A 23,096-nucleotide genomic window follows, 5' to 3' on the forward strand; every position below is an offset into this window, starting at 1 on the left:
TGTAATGAGACATCACTTAATAAAGGACCTCTTAGCTTAAACTAACATATTAATTAAATGCATTAGTTCTAACTTAAACTATAAATAGTGTAAGAAGTTTGTAACGAGCCGAAAAGCAACAGTGCAAGTAACATGGGACGGAGGGAGTATATAAAAGTAGGACAAACATGCCACTAGTTTTTCAACCCATTTTCTATTAGTACATTTTTTAAAACTTGTGTCGGATCAAATAGTGTGAGAAATCATTAGGCATGAAGGAAGTATTAGTTTTATAATAAAATATTAAAATGTGACTGGTATAAATTAGAGAAACATCGGACCTATTAGCATTTATGGTAAAAAATTAAAAGTGGACGATTAATCAAGACAATTCTTTTTTAGCAGAAGAATTAAGAAAATTTGGTTTAATGAATTAAATTGGAAGATGTTGAATCAGAAAATTTTCTTTTGAGCATAAAACTTAGTATAAAGAAAGTTTTGTTTAATGAATTAAATAAAGATAAAATATTATAATGAATAGTGGGAAAGAGAAGAGAGAGTAGTAAATGAAATTAAATGTTTTGTAATTTGCCAAAAAGATAAAAACATAGAACAATATGGAATAGAATATGACAAAAGATAATATAGTACGGAGGAAGTATAAGAAAACAAATACTCCTATAAAGTACATAACCATATCACAAATAATAGAAATACGCTAAATAAGAGCATCAACAATGGTTAAGCCGTTAAGGTAAGTCTCGTCCCGAGGGGACGAGACAACCACTGGCGGGTCAGCAAAACCATATCGGGCAAAGGGTAGTTTGGTTGATAAAAATAAGCTTTCCATTCATCCAATAAATCAGGAATTTTAATCATTGTGGACTAAATGAAAAACCGTTACTTTTTCTTTAAAAAAATCAATAAAAGGGGGGAGTTGTACAAGAACTATCCATTTCATAATATGCATTTTACAATTCTTGTCAGCCTGTGAATTGTGAAGTGAAGAAGGTCATAATCATATACAGAATATGATACTGACAAATCACATTTTCTTAAGCGTTAAATGCATCAGCAAACACTTACAATTGAGTAATATTCTTTATCTGAAGAGTCACAAGAGGGCATTTGTTGAGTTAATGGAGTGAGCAAGTGTTAGGGAATAATTTCATCAACAAATATTCTTTTCAGTAGAGTCTGAATTTCTCCTTTGTTTTCTCAAATACCTGCTCTGCAATCATCGCCTCGTTCCCATCCGCTCTTTTGATTTCGAGATTAGCCTTTTGGTAAAACCCAGTTCCTCTCAATGCATCTGCTATGAAGTCATCAAACCCGATGGCAATGGCAGCTTCAGCTTTGGCTCCGTACACCAATCTCTGAGATGCAGAAATGATATTACGGAGATGAATACGAGTTCAAAGGCAAGGAGAGAAGAACATTCAGCAGTCAAACCTTGATTCTAGAGAGATGGATCGCGCCAAAACACATGGGACATGGCTCACATGATGCATATATCTCACAGTCTGAGAGCTCAATCCTGTTGAGCTTCTTACAAGCCTGAAAAATGCATGGTAAGCATGAGGATACACATGGTAAGAAACTAATTTCAGATAAATTTACTGTTTGAGTTCAGAATTCCAACCTCTCTTATTGCTGTAACCTCTGCATGAGCAGTGGGGTCTGTGTGCTTGAGGACCATGTTATGGCACCCAACGACCACTTCGTCATTGTGTACTACAACAGCACCAAAAGGACCTCCATCTCCACTATCTACGCCTTTGTACGCCTCTTCAACTGCTTTTGTCAAGAATTTGTGATCTCTATCCTGAACAGCTGCAGCCATTACAAAAATAAAATGTTACTACTGTGTATTATATTACTATATGATCTTGGTATCGCAATCTATCTCAGCGAAGTAACATTGGTTGATTAAGATAAGCAATTATAAATGGGCGGGGAAATAATTCCTCTAACTAAGAACATACGGACAGTTAAAACTTGACATATGATTGTTTGTGACAGATCATATCATTGGCAATAGTTCTCACAAGATTCATCCCTTTTCTTCATGTATAATAAGTTTATAGTTCTCTTAGCAAATAATCCTCATTGTTTTTCTTAATGTATCAGAGCCCATGATTGTTAAGAGATTAAAACTATCCAGGTTATGAACAGAGGTGAAGCCATGAGAAGCATGAACAGCTGTATATGATAGACTTGATTGTGTCATATCACAAACAAGTGGTAGTGCAGGCACAACTAACAAAACCATCTTTTAGTCTTAATGAAACTAAAGCATTTAGTAGCAAATGACAAATGTAAGAGAAATAAACCAATATATTCAAGCGACTGAGCAACCTCAATAAATTAAATCTTGTGAAAACTTGCGTGACTGAGCAACCCCAATCAAATAAATCTCGTGAAAACTTGATCCCACGATAGTTATACCAAAAGCTTTATTCAATATTACCGAGCACTATTTTTTTCAGTAACAGTTATATGCTTCATTATCCCATCCCTGAAGATCCTTTATTTCTCCCCTATACGATCAACATATAACATTTTATATCTGATTATACAAATGTAGCCTAGTTACTGGAAGTATCCCTGCATTAGTCAAAATTCTATCAACTAGAAGATATTCGACTGAGCAAACAGGATCTATATATGAGTGTGCATGCGCACAAACTTCACATAACTGAAAAGGCAGTTTACGAAGAACCTAATGCAACTTTGCAAGATCTCCATTCACTTAAATCAATGTGCTAAAAGTTAGTGTCAATCATTTTGCACATCAGAGAAAAGGGACCAGAAAAAGATAGCATTGAGGAGCTGAGTTTACCTTCTTGATGACCAGCAAATGCAGATGCCACTGAGATAGTTCCGTCTTTGGCTTCAACAACTAATAAAAGAGGGAGACAATCAGCAAAATGTAGGCAGGTAAACTGCAAATATCATTGTACTAGGTAGACATAAGCGAGAACAAATTTGCTAATAGGATTTGTGAATTGCATTCTACAAAAATAAGATTTATATTTACAACATTAGTTTGAACACCAAGCCGCGCGCTAAAGAGAACACTATAGAATCGGAAAGTAATCATATTTTCATTTAGTTCAGAGGCAGTATTGTCTATCAAGAATCACTGTAATATTTTAGTGTAGAGGGGTCTTTGAAGTTTTTTTAGTGGTAATGATACTGGAACAGTGTTGGATAAATTTAACTTTACCTTAATATTCCAATTAACTCTATAATTATGACATGACATGACTATGGAGAAGCACATAAACCATCTGGTCAAATCCTTTTCCAGGATTAGTTAATGTGAGGTTCGTTCATCCACCTACTTCATCTACTAACAGCTTGCCTAGTAAAAGTGTGTTACTAAGTCTTCTTCAACTATTAAATCAGTCTTTCATTCCTTAATGATTGCAATATGTTATTTCATTCTTAAGTTAGGCCTCTTCTCCAATATTTTCTACTTGCAAGGTTATCTTGCATGTTAGGCCAGATGTAATAAGTTGTAACATACATGACTTGATAAAATAAGAACAAAAAAATTAAATCATAGTCTCAAGAGTTAAATTACGGAAGTAAGCTTGCCTTCTTGATGACCCGCAAAGGCAGTAGGAACAGCAATATCTCCATCTTTAGCTTCGATAACTAATAAATCAGAAGGGTCAGCTAATGAAGAATACAGGTGAACAACTATAAATCTTATCCCCACACTTCATAATATAGCTGCATTTATAATAATCCCATCACAGCTAAAACATTGGAGGGACAGAATACATATGATACATTTTGCGTAGGATGAATTTTCAGCAATTACTAGAGTTAACTTATATTGAAGAGATTTTATCAAACTTCACTCCAGGTGAGAAAAATAAAAGGAACATCCCTATAATGGCCATACTAATGCACAAATATCTAAAAAAATATTGAAATACCTTCTTGATGAGCAGTGAATGCAGCTGTAGTTCCGTCTTTAACGCCAACAACTAAGAAATGGATGGAACACAGTCAACAAATTACCGACGGTATGGTAAATTACATTTACACTCTAGTGTGCTTGAAAAGAGCAAATACTACATAATTCAGCAGCTGCTAACATTTAGGTCTTGTTTACTTTAAGAATATCTCACTTAATGAATACATAATTGTTATGATAAAATTTAACGTTAATGAAGCAATAACAAAACTTTTTGCCGATTTTGCAATTTCAACTTGTAAAAATTGAAGCAATAACAAGATAGGGATATTGCAATTGCAAGGTTTTTTGTCTTGTAAAAATTGCAAATTTGAGTATATGTTTCAGCAATTAACACTGGAGAAAATAAACATAGTATATGTGTAATGTAATGCACTAAGAAGAAAGAGATGAATAAATCACATCTTATGAATTTGGATACATATAATCCATCCACACTCAAACCAAAACAAGCAGTGGACACAAATGAATATTTTAAGTGATCCTCTCTTATCCACTTTTATCCACCAAAGTAAACATAGCCGTATGATCTAGGACATTGGTGATTCGGAATTGTAAAAGGTGAAGAAAATTTGTGGATTGATCAAACGAAACAGATAGCTTCTGTAGCATACATGAGACATCACTATCCATCCACCGCCAACTACCACCCAACTGGTATGAATCGAATATAATCGCAATCACGAACTTTATTAATTCTTAAAGAGGTTTTGCACGATTGCATTTCAGGTCACACTATAAAGTAGTAGACAAAACTAATTTCACGAAAACTAGATCATTTCAGAGCAAATAGATTGCCCAATGATTTCGGATTATGCTTAGCGATCAAAACGCAATTGATGATCACTTAATCATTGTTATCACCCATACCCCCAAATCCAATCAAACAGTAAAAGGAAATCCGAAACGGCAAAAAACAGAAACGCCAGATCAAAATTTGAATTCAAAGCAGAGTGAGCATAAGGTGTTTAAGTGCTGACCTTTAGCTTCCTCCATCGGCGATGAGAAATGGGATTCTGGTGAAGTAATGGGTGAGTGAAACAATTGATTTTTAAAAGAGAGAGATATATATAATGGTGGAAGTGAAGAATCAAATGTAATTCACGTTTTAATTTAGTAGTTCAACAAAGCAGATTATATGGTTAACTTTTGCTTATAAAATTGAAAAGATAGGCTGATAATTTTGACTATATCTCACCTCTACTTTCAGTTTTAGTAGTGTGTGACCTCATACACAGAATTTAATTCGTAGAGCAAATCACGAGATAATAAATATTGTAAGCATTTGAATTTTGAAATAAGTTTTTTTTGTTTCAAAATTTAGATATTCTCATTGAGTAACATGGATTCTGCACTAGTGCAAAATTCGTCCAAAAAATCCCTCGTCCGCACTAGTCTAGCTACTGCAGGCCGACGGACGAGCGCCACTAATAGTGCACATAAGTCTGGTATGATCCATCGAGTAATTTTTAACATACCATTGGAGTTCAATAGTAAATTTGAGCGCGCCACTAATGGTGCACATAAGTCTGGTATGATCCATCGAGTAACTTATAACATACCATTGGAGTTCAATAGTAAATTTGAGAATGAAACGTATCAGGAGTTGGAGTTCCAAGTGGAGAAAGTATTGTCTCTACAAAATTACACCGAGAAATACAAAGTGAAGATGTCATTTTCGATTTTAGGGGTCATGTCAATACTTGGTGGTTGGATCTCCTAGAAAGAGGCGAACCACACTTGGTGAGATCACGGTTTGAGTTGACCGAATTGATGAGGGCTACCTTTGATCTTATTGCATTTAACTAAGATTTTTCTACTATTTTATACTAGTATGTAATTTATGGCAAGATGCTTTATCCACAGATATTGCAAAACTAATTTTATATAGTGCTCGTTGGATTTTATTTACATTGTCTCCAAAAATTAATTGATACTCTATGTGAGGCTAATATTTGCGTGACAAATTAGAGGAAATATAGCAAATTTTAACTTGTGTTGGGGAAACAAATTAGGGAGTAGGATAATTCTGTGCTTCACATTGCATACGAGAGGAGGCCCTCCAATCTCTTCATCCTCTGCATTCCAATTCATATATATGTACAATGAATCTTTATTTCTTCAAAAATAATCAATTATAGAGTTAATTGAGGCGAAGAATAAGAAGAAGAAAAATGGTGGCAGCGAGGATTATTGTTGTAGCGGCGTTGGCAGCTGCGTTTGTTTTGTCGAGCAGCAACGCAGAGGAAGCCCCAGCCGATTGCCTCAACAGATGCATCAGCAAGTGTATCGACGCCCGCGGAGGCTTGTGCACGTTCAATTGTGCTCTTGGCTGCAAATGTACGCACGCAAATGCACTCTTTCTCTCTCTCGTATATAAATGTGATATTTGGGACTAATGCGTCCTGTTCGGTTTACAACTATCTTAAATTGATAACTGACAACTATGTCAACAACCAACCAACGTTAATATTTGTCTTCGTGTTGACATCTGTAACGTAGGTTATTGACATAGTTGTCAGTTATCAATTTAAGATAGTTGTCAACTGATCATATCTCGGGACTAATTGTGTATGCATATAATGATGTTAAAGGGCCACATTCCGAGCCAACGGGAGAGGTGATGGTTAATCAACCTCAGATCGATCCAGCAGCAACCAAAGCAGCATTTGCGATGTATGAAGAGCCTGATGCTAAGGGAACTCACCCAGACACCAAGCCATAACCTATCTATATTTCAATATCATGTTTTTATTCAATATATCTGTAATAAATTTACTATAATTCATTCTTTTGTAGGATTAGATATAATATAGTAGGCTTAGGATCATGTAAAGTCCTCGTCGAGTCATGTACCATATATATATCCATAATTTAACACCAAATTCATTTTAGTGTTCAACATTGAGCAAAGATTTTTAAAAAAAAGATCTATTGTATAAGAGGAAACTACATATTCGAATGTCAATTTTTGACACGACATGAACACGCACGATATTATGGGTTTTAGTCAAACTTTATTGAGTTTGTGCCCTTACTTTGGGTTTCACGCACACACCCAGAGAAAGCCACGTGGGGGGCGCGTGGCGAGACAACCCGCGTTCCCTCCCCCTTGGTGCGAGTCCTGTTGGGATTGAACGCTTGCAACGTGTCCCCCTTCTTGTCCCGCCGAAATTATTTAATCCATGCTCGCTGCTGGTACTCTAATTCCAGACACCTACACTGAATGCATTAACTTATACATGAGGTCCTATATAGTAGAGTTTGAAGAGAGAGATGTATGAGACTATGTATCTAATCTCATTGAATTTAGAAAAAATTGTCATTTAAATCACAACTTTTGATTGACTTCTGGTCAATTCCATAATTTATAAAAATAGCTAATTAAATCATAACTTTGAACAATTGTCTCATACAATTAAAATTTTGATGAAATTTGTTATTTAAATTAATTTTTAGTGAACTTTTGGATAAATTTAGCATTGTTCAATATTTTGATGCAAGATTTTAGATGATTAGTATGTTGAATTTAATTGTGGCAAATAATTTCTGATTTTATGTCTTTCCAGTTTATCCTGAATTTGGAAGGGGGTGCATCTTTCTTTTCCTCATTTTGTGTGACGGTGGTTTTGCAAGTTTTAATTCTCACTTCCATGTATTCCGTATTGTTTCAGTACAATATCATCCTTGACAATCTCCATCGTGTATTTACTCATCAGAAAGCAAGTACGTTTTCTGTTTTTCACACTTTTCACTACAATTTTCGAGTACTAAATAAAATTAATTTTCATGAGTCCTGGAGAGAATCTCGAAAAGGAATCAGGTAAACTTTATTATCATACATTATGTTCACCATTAAAGGAAACAGTATTTACCTATTTGGTTTGTGAATTTAGTGCACAATAATTCGAACTACAGAGTTGGCTGCTGCTCAAGAAAAATTTCATGAACTAGAAAGAAAAAAGGACGAAATCTCAAGTAGTACTATTCTCCATATGATAATAAATTCACTCAATAAACTTATAATATGAGATATTACTCATATTATGCTTCACAAATTACAAATGTTCTATTATTGTATACAGCTGCTGTTTTCCATATGAATTTCAAATGGTGCAAAAGAATTGTTATTAGTTGAAAGAATTTGGAATTTGATCAATCGTATCTGCCAAAGTCTGCGTCTGTAAATTGGATACTGAACTTGGTACATAATTATAATAACATGATTTGAGAAGAAGAAGATCATGATTTGAAAAGAAAAAACATGATTAAATACATTAGTAGTCGTTCTGTTCGGAATCATCTTGATCATTTGAATCGGGCTCTTCGCACATGGGAGTGGTGTAGCAGAACGAGCCAAGCGCATATTTAAGAACGTCCATGACCAAACAGAAAAGTAATATTCTCTTCAACACATTCACTATGAAAATTGAGAATAAAACTCTCTCCTCGATAATATGATAAGATGATCTAAAGATGTATGCTCAAAACATAATCACAATAGCCCAGCGCGCCGTAGAGCATCCTCGAATGCTTCCCGACTATTCCAAGGAGCCACCTGCATTGAAAAGGATCAAAGTCAAACACAGACTCATCAAACTATTATCTAGAAAAGTTATTAACAAGTCAAATCAAGGCAAATTATGTGGATTATTTTTACCTCAGTAATCTGAGAGTTGAAGTGTTTCTCAATCTTGTCCATAATCATACCATCGCTGTCAAGACAAAGCAAGTTGAACACAGCACCTGTCCGGCACAAAAGCAGGTTAATCAAAATCATGCTTCAAACTATAATAATCGAGCTAAAACACACAAAATAGTTGCTTTTTAAACTAGAGTTTTTGAATAGTGAATATTGTTTCAGATCCGCCAAATCAACCATAACAAGAAAACAATGTGCAAAATTAACAATGAAATACCTTTGCGGCCAAAGCGCCCAGCTCTACCAACCCGGTGCAAGTAAACCTCATTGTCGGGTTCAGAATAACGACCATATTGCACAGGAATATCAAAATTTATAACTAAATTAACCTACATAAAAATAATATGGACTTAATATAAGAGGTTAAGATCCAAGTAAAGCAAAAAAAGGGCTATTATAATAGACGTTGAAGCAAAATAGCAAAAGAGATGAGCAGCAGCACCTGGCTCTGGTCAAAACCACGAGCAAGAACATCAGTTGCAATTAGAACTTGGGTGAAATTATCTTTGAACTCTTTTATGATTTTGTCCCTGTCCTCTATATTCAGAGCACCTTGAATCGTAGTCACCTCATAGCGATGTTTGACCAAAGCTTGGTGCAACATAGATGCAGCATTCCTGGATTTGACAAAGATAATTGTCTGCCCCACTTTCTCTCCAAGTTCAAGTATTTGGTCTTTAATCACCATGATCTTTGAAAGCTCGTCAGGACAATGAACCTTGTACTGTTTTACAGACTCCAGAGATAGTTCTTCCTTTTTGACAAACATTTGGTTAGGTTGTCTTTTAAAGATCTCTCCAGCTATTTTGGATGAAAAGGCCTTCACATCATCATCAAAGGTAGCCGAGAATAACAGGACCTGACCAATATTCCACAACACAACCAAAGTTTCAAATATAATTCAGTCACCAACGAATATTGAATCTGACTCTGAGATTAAATAATTTCCATTTTCTGTATCATATAGCTCCTAGATATTCCGTCACTACGGTACCAATGTCCCTCACACCAAACATGACCAATAGATGGCAGTATATGACCAGATTGCATAATGTGTTACAAAATTAGGTATGATACACTTGGAAATATAGAACTAGAAAATGAAGTAAAAGATTCATACTGAAGTAGAGAGTTAAAATTAACAAGGAACATCTTCTGGGCACTTGCATTATGTATTTTACCATATAATAACTATAACTCCAAATTCAGTTAGCAATGCAAAGTGGTTAAAACGCGTCCTGTCTTATAAGCAACAGAGAAGCACATTCATAAAAAAACATGATTATTTTGTACTAAACAACCAACCTGGCAATTGGAACTGGATTTAGCAATAGCCTTCATTATCTTGATTGATTCATCTCGGAATCCACTCTGCATATGATAATAAATTCACTCAATAAGCTTATAATATGAGATATTATATGCTTCACAAATTACAAATCAGAATATACGCAATACAGTGAACTTAACTTCATCAGGGAACCATAACACAAAATACTTTATGCATAAAAGATTATTTCTCAATTTATGATTCATCCATTTACTTGGATGCATTAGAAATGGATCCAGGAGTGCATGTATCATGAATTTGCATGTGATATAATCAGACAGATAGTTTCCCTGAACCACAGCATGACCAACATAGTGAGACCAGGCATTGACATGGATGGATTGACCTACTTGACCAAGATAGTCAATTGGATGGAAGAATCCAAGTGAGAATGGAGTATACAGGTCAACCAAAAAGGGAAAAAAAAAAAGCATGTGACTAGATGAATGTTACATATAGTACACCAAAATAAAAGGTAATTGTGCAATTAACAGTTTTAACACCATAAAAGTAAGAGCTCAATAAGAACACGAAAATGAAATTGCACAACTCACCGTTGCCAACATGTGGTCTGCCTCATCAAACACAAGAATCTTCATTTTACTCAAACCCAATTTCTTGTGCTGCAACCATTTAGAGAATGTGCCTGGTGTGCCGATGATTACTTGCGCTGTAATAGGTGGCCTCTTTTGTATTGGGATGTAGTTTGCTTGATCAGGTGGTAAAGCTAACTCTGAGGTTATCCCAGTGAACTTCCCCATCTTCAGAAGAACTTCCATATTCTGCACAATTTAATCAGTGTTGCTCAAAGACCATAACATAAATATGAAACAAGTCAGGATTGCAATAATTACAAAATTATAAGAACATGATTGAATTAATTAGGTGGAAGACACAACTATGCAGCCACAGCAAAACAGCCGTCATTCCGTTTTACTACATCATAGTCCTATATCATTTACAATACTAATTAATAGTAACAGGAACTCGATTGATAGTGATTAGAGACTAGTTCACACTCATTCCTGCAAGGATTTTTCACCCTCTTTAGTTTTTCCCAAACAAAATATAGACCTATATGAATCCCCCAACCACACAAAAAGACTATTGACTTTAGATTAGCAAAAATTCCTAAGCTATAAAGGACAAACAACTGAAAACAAGCAAGCAAAACAAACCTGAATGGCTAACTCCCTGGTGGGGCAAATGCAGAGAGCCTGAGGTTCACGGACATCTGGATCAACTCGGCTCAACATACCAAGCACGAAGCAAGTGGTCTTCCCGGATCCATTATGAGCTTGAGCTATTAAATTCTTGTAAGGAGGAGTTAAGATCATGGGTAAACTGATAGCCTGAATCTTGCTAGGTTGCTCAAACTTCATCTCAACATAAAGCCCCTTCAGCAGCTCAGGTGACAAGTTCAAGTCTTCGAATCTCTTAGCTGAGGTATATGGAGTGTCCCCGGACGTAACCTATGATTCAACTCAAAAAGCAGGAAATCAAAATTCCAATTAAAACCCCTACATTTATCATGGATTGCAATCATAATAAAAACCTAAAGCTTAAATCTATAAAATCGAGGACAAATTAGAGACAAAAACTAAGAGAAAGGTAGAAAATTACCGCTTCAATGGAGGAATCGTCGGGATTAGTGAGGCTGAGTGGACCTTGTTTGGACTCGTCGACAACCAACGAGTCCAAGTTGATATCCGCCGACGACGAAGCCTCGCTTTGCTTCTCCGCAGCCGCCTCCTCATCAGCGACATCCGCCCACGACTTCGTCTCCGGCGGGGTAATCGTGGCGTTGGTAGATGAGCTACTGCTGTCGGCCATGGAAGAAGGAGAAACAGAAATCTATACTAATACAATGTGAGCCTTTAGATGCCTTTTATACAATCCAACTAAAATAAATCTATGTTTCAGACATTGAGGAGGAATAGCTGACCGACGAGAATCCGGCGAGGAAAGGCGGTGGAGCGATGAGGCAGCGCGGTTGAGCGGCGAGCCAGGGGCGGTGGAGCGACGGGCAGCGTGGTGGAGGAGCGGCGGAAGCAGCGACGGCGATTGGCGGCGAGGAAAGGCGAGAGAGACAGTAATAGTATAATTGATTTTCTTTTCTATTGCTATTTGGAAAGTTTATAATTATAATTGATAATTGATTTCCTTTCTTAAATACTGTTGAATCTAATAAGAAAAATATATGGCGTACAGCGTACAACATACGCATTTGCTATTTTTTTAATTTAAAATTTCTTACATTTTTTAAAACTATAATAAGTATAAAAAAATTGAAAATAATTACTAATATGTTAACAAAATTTAAGTTAATAACCACACTTCATTATTTATGTAGACCATACGTGATATTATATACAAAAACGTATATTCCATATAAAATATAAAAGTTTGGCTATTAATTTAAATTTTATTGATATATTATTAATTGTTTTCAATTTTTTTAATCATAAAAATATAAGAAAATTTGAACATATAAAATAGGGGGAGCACTAGGGTGCCCCCTTATTTAGAGTTACAACGTACATCCAATCTGGTGCTGCCATGTGGCACAAAACATGCAATATTTTAAACAAAAAAATGCAATCTAGTTGTATATGCATTTTCACAGATTGCATTTTAGTTGTATGTAAATTGCATTTTATAGTGTTGAGTTTTGCATTTTCAGATAAATTGCATTTTTTATTGTTAAATTTTGCATTTTCACATATAAAAATGCAATTCGTCTATATATAAAATGCAAATTAAACAATCAATATCAAAAATGCAAAACTCAATGATAAAAAATGCAATCTGCATATAACAAAAATGCAATCCGCCGAAATTCATTTATAGCTTCTACAAATGCGTATTGCATTTTCCTGTATACAATATTGCATTTTTCGTGCCATGTGGCAGCACGTGGTTGGATGTACGTTGTAACTTTAAAATTAGTTGTTATACTAGTACACCCCTGTAAAATAGTATAAAAGACATGTATACTAATACGAATATATTACTTCCATTGGGGTCGGACGAAAGAATTAATATAATAATATTTAAATATATAAAACAGTAATAAAGGATTTGTCGATTCCTGCCCATAATCAGGTTCCTTTGGAGGAGAGAGTTACAGCAAAAATCTATGAACAACAAATGGAGTTGTTTGTAGGAGCGATAGAACCCTATTAGACCATCTTGTCTGAACACTTTCTTGATGCAATCAACAACGCAAGAATACTTTGGCTGAGAGTCCCGCGCTTGACCTAGCTCTTGCATCCTTAGGCGGATGCGGCAGAGGGTGGATGCGGTAGAAGAGAGTGTCAAAATGTGGCGGAGTTTCGGATTCACGGTGGATGAGAGAGTATCAGAATTGAGGTTTTAAATTTGATGTGGATACATTGGTCAGTTCATATACATTGTGAAAGAAATAACAAGAAAAAAGAAATAAAAATGAGAAAAAATCAAAAATCAATTATTATAAAAAATTTGCATGTCTCGATCTCATATTTCGAAAGGATACCGAATTTAATCCCCAATTTTAAAAGTTCAACGAAGTCAATATTTTTTTTTTTCGAAAAGCAATGATGTCGCAACATATTGCTAGGATCGTGAGATATGGTAACTTCCATCACCAAAAACGAAGTCACATGTTGACTGCAAATGCGAATGTAGTTTTTTATTAATAGAAATCACTCCTTCTCTACATTTTGTCTGCTTCTGAATCACTATTAAATGTCGCCTTTTGATAATACATTATATTCTCTCTCTACAGTGTGTGTTGTTGGACTAGGAAACAGGAATCAGTGAAGAGTGTGCTGCTGCACTCTGAATCTGTGGAGGAAGGTAGAGGGAAATCAGCTCCTAATTCCTGCGCCGTCGCTTTTACTTTAGCTGATGTTGGAGTACTACCTTCCTGCACTGCTCTTTCTCTACCTTCGAAGAAGCACGCATTTCAGGTCTCTCTCTCTTTAGCTTCTCCGCTATTTTGCTCTTTTTTACTCTAATTGTTGTTTTATTTCGCGCCTTTTGCTTTTTTGGCTGCTGAAATCTATGAATGAATCTGTTGAAATTGACAGTCAAATGCGAACCGAATTTGATTTTTCTAATTTAGTTTTTGGTGTTTATCTTCATGTGGTTTAGTTTTGCGTGAATCAAGGCTTGGATTATGGTGCATTTTGCTGGATTGACTGAAACTTAATTGTTGATTTGTAATTCGAATGTACGATGACATCAATGCCTTTATATCATGTTTAGTAACCGATATTCAAATTTGCTGCGAGATTCCTCCTGATTTGATGCTCGCATCTCTCAGTATGTTTAAATTGTACATATATAATGCTGTTGTGGTCTTTGTTCGGATAACATGTGTCTTCTCTTCTTTGATGATATCTTTTGGTACCTTTTCCTTGACCTGTAATTTATGTTCCAGTTCTACACAAACTGAAGATTTTTTATATGCATCAACAGTTATTTTTGTTGATTCATTCTGGCAGGAGTCTAGTTTTTTTGCCTTGGTGGCCTGATAGAACGAAGTAACTTCATATCCAATGGACAAGTACGAGATACTGGAACAGATTGGCAAGGGTGCTTTCGGTTCTGCGCTTCTTGTGAGGCATAAGCAGGAAAAGAAGAAGTGAGAGCTAAATAGATGCCTTCATCATATTTATATTGTTTTCATGTGTGCATCATGACTGCAAGATTATTATGGTGAATTTGTTATTTACTAATCATTTTTCACTTAATTACCTTGGCTTGGATGTTAAGGTATGTGTTAAAAAAGATTCGTCTTGCTCGCCAAACAAACAGGACACGACGATCTGCACATCAGGAGGTCAGTTCTTCTTTCTTAAATAATTTCTCAGTACTTTTAAATACTCTCTGTATTAACCTATGTAGCTTTGTGTTACTATGCAGATGGAACTTATTTCGAACATGCAAAATCCATTTATAGTGGAGTACAAAGATTCATGGGTGGAGAAGGTAAGAAAGTGATGCCAGACGCTCTCAAGCTGAACCATTGGAATAATTTTTCTAATTTAATCTACCTATAGCTTCTTACTGTTTTTACTCCATCAATTTCTAAACTGTAGTCCGCCAAACTAGAAATGAAATAAGGCTGGTGAAGCTTTAGACTTAGCAATTAAGGTCTCAAGCAACTTAAAATGATTTAGGACACCAAACTAATCATTAAGTCTGCTGATCGACAGCCAACCTAGCAGAATGCTGCACGATTAAATACACAACCTCTGTCATCTTTATTATGGGCAAGCCTCTAATAGTTTCCTTCAACTGATTCTAATTGGCAAGGTATCTTCTGTTGGCCCCTGATTGCTGTTATTGAAACTGAATTGGTGGCTTCCACCAGAAAAAGAACACAAAGAAGTCAACTTTTGATGGGAATCCCATATTTAGAAATGTCACATATCAGTGTGTTCAAACAGTTTTTCTCTGCCACTTTCTGAAATCAATTGAACTAAAAACGTATGTTGCTTATCTCAGGGCTGCTATGTCTGCATTGTCATAGGTTACTGTGAAGGTGGAGATATGTAAGCAGATTTCCACATTTAATATGCTCTTTGTAAAGGGAACAAAGACACGTCTTTAACCTTGCCTACCTATTTTTTATTTGTAGGGCAGGAGCCATAAAGAAGGCCAACGGTGTCCATCTTCCTGAAGAGGTAGTTCTTTAGTGGATCAGTTTTTTTTTCATATGCTTCTTTTTTCTCCCACAGCCAGCCACTTTCATTACTCCATGTTTAAATAACTTTATTTCTTATGTTTCTGCAGAAGCTCTGTATATGGCTTGTTCAGCTACTCATAGCACTGGAGTACTTACACATGAACCATATCCTTCATCGTGATGTCAAGGTATGTTTTGTCAGACTGCCTCCTTGATAGTTATGATACATATTATGAAATTCTATGATTTTTTAGTTTTAATGTTCACGCAATTTCTGCAGTGCTCAAATATATTTTTGACGAAAGATCACGACATTCGTCTTGGTAAGCTATCATCTTGTATTTTCTTCCTAGAATTTGGAATCAATTTCTAAACTACATGGGGTTGTTCCAGGTGACTTTGGACTTGCCAAAATGTTGAGTTCAGATGAGCTGGCTTCCTCGGTAAGCATTATGGTTACGATGTGCCTTTTTTCAGTTCTATCATTGTCCCATCATCATATGACTTGTTCATACCTCGTTCGTTCCTCAGATTGTTGGTACTCCCTGTTATATGTGCCCTGAGCTACTTGCAGATATACCATATGGTTCCAAATCAGATGTATGGTCACTTGGTAAGAGAAATATTTTACTGCTACATGGTGTCAATATAAAGATAATAATAATACACCGGATTAAGTTAAGCCTATTTTGCACTAGTCCATGTCAAATTGATGTATCCTGCTATTTAATATCTTCCAGGATGCTGCATGTATGAGATGACATCCCTTAAACCAGCTTTCAAGGCATTTGTAAGTTGCTGCAAACTTAACATTATTGTTGGCTAACTTCGTACTGAATGTCCTTTCTGCATTAGCCCTAACATTTTTTGACTAAGATTTTGGTTGTTGCTAGCAGTTAAGTACTTCAAAACTTTTCACATACCTGCTACACAATTTCTTTACCATACTAATTTGAGTTTTGCTCATTGGTAGTGGAAATAGAATGACTGGCCGTAATAGTCAATTATTCTGCATGAATTTCAATGATACTCCATGAATATTAAGTTCTCTATTCTGAGGTTGGCCATGAACTCTACTACTGAAGAACATTAACCCTGTGGGTCTACAGCCTGAAATCTTATTTCTCACACAAGAAATCAGCCGATTATCTGCTAAAGTGTGAATTCTTGCTACCGGCTTTTATTTATGAGAATGTCATCCATTTATTAGACCATAACCATTAAGACTAGTTAATCATTATTCATTAGCTGACTACCTTGTTGGAATGTTTCTAGAATAGGACTTTGGGTTCAGCTTAACGTTGTTCTAGAAACAGAAACAGGACTTCTGGTCTGTAAAGTTCTTGAAAATTGAAGTTGTATTTTATTTTCTGCACATCTTTTGACAGGATATGAAAGCTCTCATCAACAAAATAAACAAGTCTATAGTTGCTCCACTGCCCGCCAAATACTCTGGTTCATTGTGAGTTCTTCTCTGCTCTCCTATTTCTTAAATGTTTTCCCGTGTCTGCATGTCTCTCTCTCTCTCTCTTTGCTCATAAATCTATGCAAACCAATCCCCATTGAGTAGAATAACAGAGAAATAAAAGCTTTCGTCGTCTCGCTATATGATTGTTATTATAATTGATTTATTATGAGAAAATTTGACAATCTTTTTTAGCCTTAACTAGCTGATTGACTTTACTATGATTATGATACTTGCATTACAGCCGAGGTCTGGTGAAAAGCATGCTGAGGAGAAATCCAGAACTTCGTCCTAGTGTAAGCTCTGCACTCTTGATTACGCATCTCTTCACTGCACAAGTACTTAAGCAGCTATTTAAGTTGGTTGATATCCTGTAATTTTTTTGCTGCTATTCAAGTTGAAACTTCAACAAATTCGCCCATAACCACATTCTAGCTAATTCTCTATCTATTTTGACCTATCGAGGGAGACAAGGTAGTGAGGGGAAAAAGTGTTAATATTGTTTGCAACTGCAATTGCAAGATCTGCTCTACATTGATCTTTTTAGTTTTGTGGACTTCTATGTATGAAGAATAATGTATTATGCATGTCCCTCACTTGCATATCATCTAGAAAATAATTTTTATTCTATCACATTACTAATACATGATAGTAATCATGACAGGCTGCAGCACTTCTCAGGCACCAACACCTTCAACCCTATGTACTCAATGTTCACCTTAAGCTCAATTCCCCCAGGCACACCAGTTTTCCAAGCGAATGGGCCGAAACAGAAAAGGATAACACTAGGTCAATTAGATTTTCAGAGTCTTCCCGTGGTCCACCTCCAGCATATAGCAAGAGACGATCCTCATGTGGAAATGACAGGACTTTAAATCCTAGTGTATCTGGAGCTGAGCCAAGTTATGATTCTTTCACTAGGATAACTGAAACAGCGAATCCTTGCAATCTGCATCCTAGAACGAGAGAGTTATTTTCTGGAAGGACGCATGAGCGGACTGTCATTACAAAAACTGTTACCTCAAAAATCTCAACAAAACAGAAAGATACAGAAACAAAAGCTTCAAGTGCTTCAAAAAGAAAATCAAAGCTCTCAAAGAATAATGAACTGGTAAGATCATACAAATTTTTTTTGCATGCATACAGTCCTTGTTTCTTCTGTCATGATAATTTGTTCAGATGCTTGTTTTGAAGCAACTCTCTTCTAAATATAAAAAAATTTACCATCACATTAGTCTCTTTATCTTGCCATGCAGTCTTGCCTTGGATTACCACTGGTTCTATGTTTTTAACCCAAGATTTTACATTCCTTTTTTCGATTCTTCCATTCCGCTCATGGTATATGTTTTTTACTGTTGGAAACAAAGGTCTATGACGGTAGAAAATTATGTTTGTTTGCGTAATACCCTAAACCCTAAACCCATGCTACTTTTATCCCAGTAAATGACGCATTTATCTCTAAACCTTTAAACATTTACTTAAATTTTCATATGCTTGAACTCATTTATTTTTGTAAAAAAATCATTCTTCTCTCTGCCTACTATATCCGAACAATATTAGTATATTAGTATAGGATGATCTATGAATTCTCTCTATCTGCTCAACAAACTGAAGAAATGCTATTTTCAGTTTCAAGCATCAAAAAGCGTGGTTAAGAGACCTGTTTCCACCACTCGTAGAGCCTCTCTTCCATTGCCAGAAAAAGGTGAAGCTCATAAATATCGTCGTGTGCCCAGCCTTGGTCTTCTTGAAATCATTGGCAGCATCAAGTCTCCAGATGTTTCTGTCAATTCCCCTCGAATCGATAAGATGTTTGAACTTCCTTTAGGGCCCTATGAGGCGTCCTTAGGTATCCGCAGAAGCTCGTTAACCTCCACACACGGTTCCTCCAGCTACCCACAAGGTGACCGTTCTATCATGAAAGATAGATATACCATTGAGTTCCTGGATAAATCAGGTCAATTGAGCTTCACTAATTGGCAAGGAGCTCGCTCTACAATACACAAGGATAAGCAAGATGGAAGTGAGTCTTCAGATCATAATGCCACTGCTGGTGCCTCAAGCCGAACATCCTCGGACCAACGACCCTGCAGAATTGACATGTCTTCTTACCGACAACGAGCTGAAGCACTGGAAGGCTTGCTCGAGTTCAGTGCAAGGTTATTTCAAGAAGCGAAAAATTGAGGAACTTGGGGTTTTGTTAAGGCCATTTGGTCCAGGAAAAGTGTCTCCAAGAGAAACTGCAATCTGGTTGTCCAAGAGCTTCAAAGAAAATACTCTCCTGCCAGAAGATCTTTGCCATAGGAGCAGCCTGCATGTATAGAATATATTTGTGGCATGTAATTCGTTTAGGCAGATCATGTTATAGTTTTCTAATTCGTTTAGGCCAATTTCAAGTACTGGGTTAGATAGGAAACTCAATGTCTGACATTTTCTGCAGATTTGGTGCTAACTATTAATATCAGAGAATATTATTGATCCGCCATAATCTTTGAGAAGTTTCTGCTATTTTTGTAGTGTGGCATTTTTTTTTCAGTAGTATGGTGCTCATCATGTCCACTGTTGAGCTCAAGCCTTCATGCCGGCGTCATGTCCCAATTTTTGCATACAAAAACTGAGGTATGCAGTTCTTTTTCTTTGGAACCGCCTTTCATTGATGTCAGCTGACATACACAATTATATGCAGATAATCTTGATAAAGACAACTACTCTGAAAGTTCAGGCTGCCCCTACGTACAAATCCGAACATATGTTTATCTTCTGTTATACTTCAATAATCATGTCATAAATGAATTATTTCTAGTCTTAGTGGCTAATGGAAATTATCAGACCATCTACTTCTAGTCCAAAAAGAAGCTAAAGAATTGAAAAAAGCATAGGATCTGCATAATGGAATAGGCAGGGGCCACAATCTGGACGTAGTTCATGATCTCCATGCTTGCGACTGACTTTCTGCTAATCTCTCATTTTGATTTCTAGAATCGCACTCTTGACCACTAAGCTGAAGCATCAATACAAATTCATGGGAGGCTGCAGTTTTAATAAATTGAATCAGAGACCAAGCTAAATCTGAAGCTCAAGTCTGTAAACAGTGCAAGATGTCCAATAAAAGAAAATGACAGAGCACGTACCCCTTCAAATTGGACTAACGACATCATATGTTTGGAGAGAACAGCCATTGCATCTGTAGTGGAATCACAGTCTCCTTCATCAGTGGATTTGTCAGAACGATACAGCTTGCTAAGCCAAGGGTACTCATTTTGTTTATCATTTTTCGCGTCCATGGATGATGATCTCCTGCCTTTCTGCTTAGGGCGCTGCCTTGGTTCACTATGTGATCTAGCCTTGGCTTGTGATGATTTTGTATTGGTCATGTAGTTTGGAAACAAAGTGGAGTTAGAGGGCATATGATCTTGGCTCTGTGAAGATGGTATGAATGTATTCTTATTTTCTGGGCTAGCAGAGTATCGTCTTGAATTTCTTCTTGCCATTTTTAGTGAAAATTCCTCTAGTTGGCCATCACAGGTTGTGGAGCTTGAATCTGTGAAGGACAGTGTTGATGGACTGGGACTCGTTTTCAGCTGATATTCTCTTTGAGAGACTGAATGGCGACCAGAGCTATATATTCTCGACCCATACTCAACTCTCTCACCAGGTACTTGATACACACGCCCGCTTCTGCTTCTTAAACATCTGCTTGTTGCTAGAATGTTCCCATCACATGTATTCCCCTGCATTAATAGTTACATCGATGAGATTAATACTTCATGAATGTCCAAAATGTTGAGTTATATCAGTTTCAATTGCTTAGCATAGTGAACTTAAATTCTTTTTTGAAGTTGAAGAAATGGCTCACACTAATTTCCTTTCCAAGCTGTCTATCAGATGCGGATGATGGTCCTGTGTAAGACCTTCTCCTTCCCACGACGACAGGTGGTTCCTCCCCCATTTGGATCCTTTGAATCCGGGCTCTAACTTGAATCGCCATCACAGCGTGGATGGACCTTAGTACGGTATTCATTTGTTTCCTCACCAAGTAACCCCTTGCCAAGGCTTGTAACTTCACCAGCCCTCTCAGCGCCCACAGTGCTCTCCTCGCCTGTAAGTACATACTTTAAACACGCGAACACACACATGCATATGTAGAGAAGGTCTAGGAAAGTAGAATGGCAGAGTTGAGTGCATATTCGCGTACCAAATAAGAACGATAGGCAGCTTGTATTCTGGTGGCAGCTGCATTTGCATTTGCATTTAACGGCTGGTGAGACTCGCAGTCCACTAGTTGGTTGGGCATGTAGATTGAGTCGAACGACTTGCTGGTTTTGTGAGTGATGGGTTTGGCGCAGGGCGGTCTTTTGAAACTCCATCTCCTTCTCACTTTAGGGGTGGTGGCCACCATTATGGCCAATGACGTTGATGTGGAGGTGGTCTCAGGTGGAAATGAAGCCTTGGGCTTGTCTTCCCTTTTACCCATGAATAAATTTCTAATCCATTTGCTTGCCTTCCCCATGCTGCTTCAACCGTTGAGTTAGTTCCCTAAGTTAGAGAAAAGGGAATGGAAGGTGCAGCTATATAAGTATAAGAAACACGTAATTTGTGATTGACTAAGTTTTTAGAGATTGAGTCGCCTGCAATGACTTCGGCTTTAGCTGCCATATGCCACATATCTATCCTTCCGGATTTATTATCTTTAGATGGTTGGATAGCAGCTGCCTTGAGTAGGATTGGGGGTAATTCCGACCTTTTCTACTGCTTGACTAATTGATCAATATTTTTTTCTGTGTCATCATCATCAGTTTCAGTATATTTTTTTGGTTTCCTAGTATATCCATCGTGTCTATAGCTAGAGGACTATATCTCATTCCAACGGACAGCGCACTCAAAATTTATAGCAAACGGTAGTAAATCTCTGAAGAGAACAAACGAGAGGAGATGGTATCTAAGAGCATCTCCAAGGGGAGAGATAAATAGAGAGATAAAGTGTTATAACTATCATATTTATATTTTTCATAAATAATTATACTCCAAGATGAAAGAAATTTGAGAGGTATTATATTTAAAATGTTTTTTTTACCTCATATTTGACTTCTTTTTTTGAAAAACCATTCTTCAAGGGGATTCTCCGTCCCTAAAAAAATTGACCTATTCCATTTTTATCTTTCGTTTTGAAAAAAAAGATAATAAATAGTTAAAGTGAAGAGAAAGAAAAGTAAGAGAAAGAATAATATAGACAAGAGACTTCTCTACATGATTCTATCTCGTATTTTACTCTCTTTCCACTTCCCTGAAAATTTGTCCCATTTTTCCATTTTCGTTCGTCCCCCAAAATTTGTCACATTTCACTTTTATCATTTTTAGCAGTGGACCACATATTCATTCCTACTCACATTTTATTATAAAACTAATATATTAAAGTAGAACCCACAATCCACTAACTTTTTCAACTCATTTTCCATTACATTTCTTAAAACTCGTGTCGGGTCAAAGTAGAATTAATTTTGGGGACAGAGGTAGTATCATTTTTTTAAAACGAGTGCAGAAAATGAAATATGTCAATTTTTCTAGGACGAAGGGAGTATTATACTTTTATGTTTTCGAATGTATTTTGTACTATTATTTTATTTTAAAAAATAATTTACCTTTTTATATACTAATCCCTTTTATCTTTGGAGATGTTCTAACTACTCTTCAAAATCTCATCCAACAATAACAAAAACATCATAAAATCCACGATGAACATTCGATAAATATGTGACTCAACTTATTTTTAACACAAGTATACCCACAAGTGTATGGGGCTAATGTAGCAAATAGTAAGCAAAGAGTATCGTATCCACAGAGACAATGAGTGTCAACCTAATTACCACGAACCAACCTCAACTACTATCTAGATGAATCGGAATTTTGGTTTTTCTAAATCTATTTGAAAGCAAGGTAAAAACAATTAAAAAC

General features: G+C 36.3%; 3 protein-coding genes and 1 pseudogene across 5 annotated transcripts; 1 reads left to right on the forward strand and 3 right to left on the reverse strand.

Moving 5' to 3' along the window:
- Positions 1-1,000: 1,000 nt before the first annotated feature.
- Positions 1,001-5,099, reverse strand: LOC125213550 (guanosine deaminase). 3 transcript variants are annotated; one of them, XM_048114158.1, is made up of 7 exons: positions 4,951-5,099; positions 3,930-3,980; positions 3,583-3,642; positions 2,822-2,881; positions 1,622-1,812; positions 1,432-1,536; positions 1,001-1,355 (listed from the first exon to the last, which is right to left on the reverse strand). In XM_048114158.1, the coding sequence occupies exons 1-7, from the start codon at positions 4,964-4,966 to the stop codon at positions 1,167-1,169; spliced, it is 672 nt and encodes a 223-aa protein (XP_047970115.1). In that variant the 5' UTR covers positions 4,967-5,099; the 3' UTR covers positions 1,001-1,166. The 3 variants fall into 3 exon arrangements, with proteins under 3 accessions (XP_047970115.1, XP_047970131.1, XP_047970123.1); XM_048114174.1 differs by lacking the exon at positions 3,583-3,642; XM_048114166.1 differs by lacking the exon at positions 3,930-3,980 and having other exon boundaries at positions 4,951-5,087.
- A 3,035-nt stretch (positions 5,100-8,134) lies between these two features.
- Positions 8,135-12,124, reverse strand: LOC125201588 (DEAD-box ATP-dependent RNA helicase 38-like). Its single transcript, XM_048099762.1, has 9 exons — positions 11,948-12,124; positions 11,626-11,856; positions 11,181-11,474; positions 10,557-10,784; positions 9,978-10,043; positions 9,115-9,531; positions 8,890-9,001; positions 8,631-8,716; positions 8,135-8,528 (listed from the first exon to the last, which is right to left on the reverse strand). Exons 2-9 carry the CDS (start codon positions 11,833-11,835, stop codon positions 8,466-8,468), a joined length of 1,476 nt encoding a protein of 491 aa, XP_047955719.1. The 5' UTR covers positions 11,836-11,856; positions 11,948-12,124; the 3' UTR covers positions 8,135-8,465.
- A 1,662-nt stretch (positions 12,125-13,786) lies between these two features.
- LOC125200508 lies at positions 13,787-19,627 on the forward strand (annotated as a pseudogene).
- A 223-nt stretch (positions 19,628-19,850) lies between these two features.
- On the reverse strand, positions 19,851-21,780 carry LOC125200518 (protein IQ-DOMAIN 19-like). Its single transcript, XM_048098157.1, has 4 exons — positions 21,340-21,780; positions 21,001-21,243; positions 20,276-20,875; positions 19,851-20,174 (listed from the first exon to the last, which is right to left on the reverse strand). The coding sequence occupies exons 1-4, from the start codon at positions 21,652-21,654 to the stop codon at positions 20,154-20,156; spliced, it is 1,179 nt and encodes a 392-aa protein (XP_047954114.1). The 5' UTR covers positions 21,655-21,780; the 3' UTR covers positions 19,851-20,153.
- Positions 21,781-23,096: the final 1,316 nt, after the last annotated feature.

This window comes from Salvia hispanica, chromosome 1 (genome assembly GCF_023119035.1).
Source record: "Salvia hispanica cultivar TCC Black 2014 chromosome 1, UniMelb_Shisp_WGS_1.0, whole genome shotgun sequence".
NCBI classification, from domain to species: domain Eukaryota; kingdom Viridiplantae; phylum Streptophyta; class Magnoliopsida; order Lamiales; family Lamiaceae; genus Salvia; species Salvia hispanica.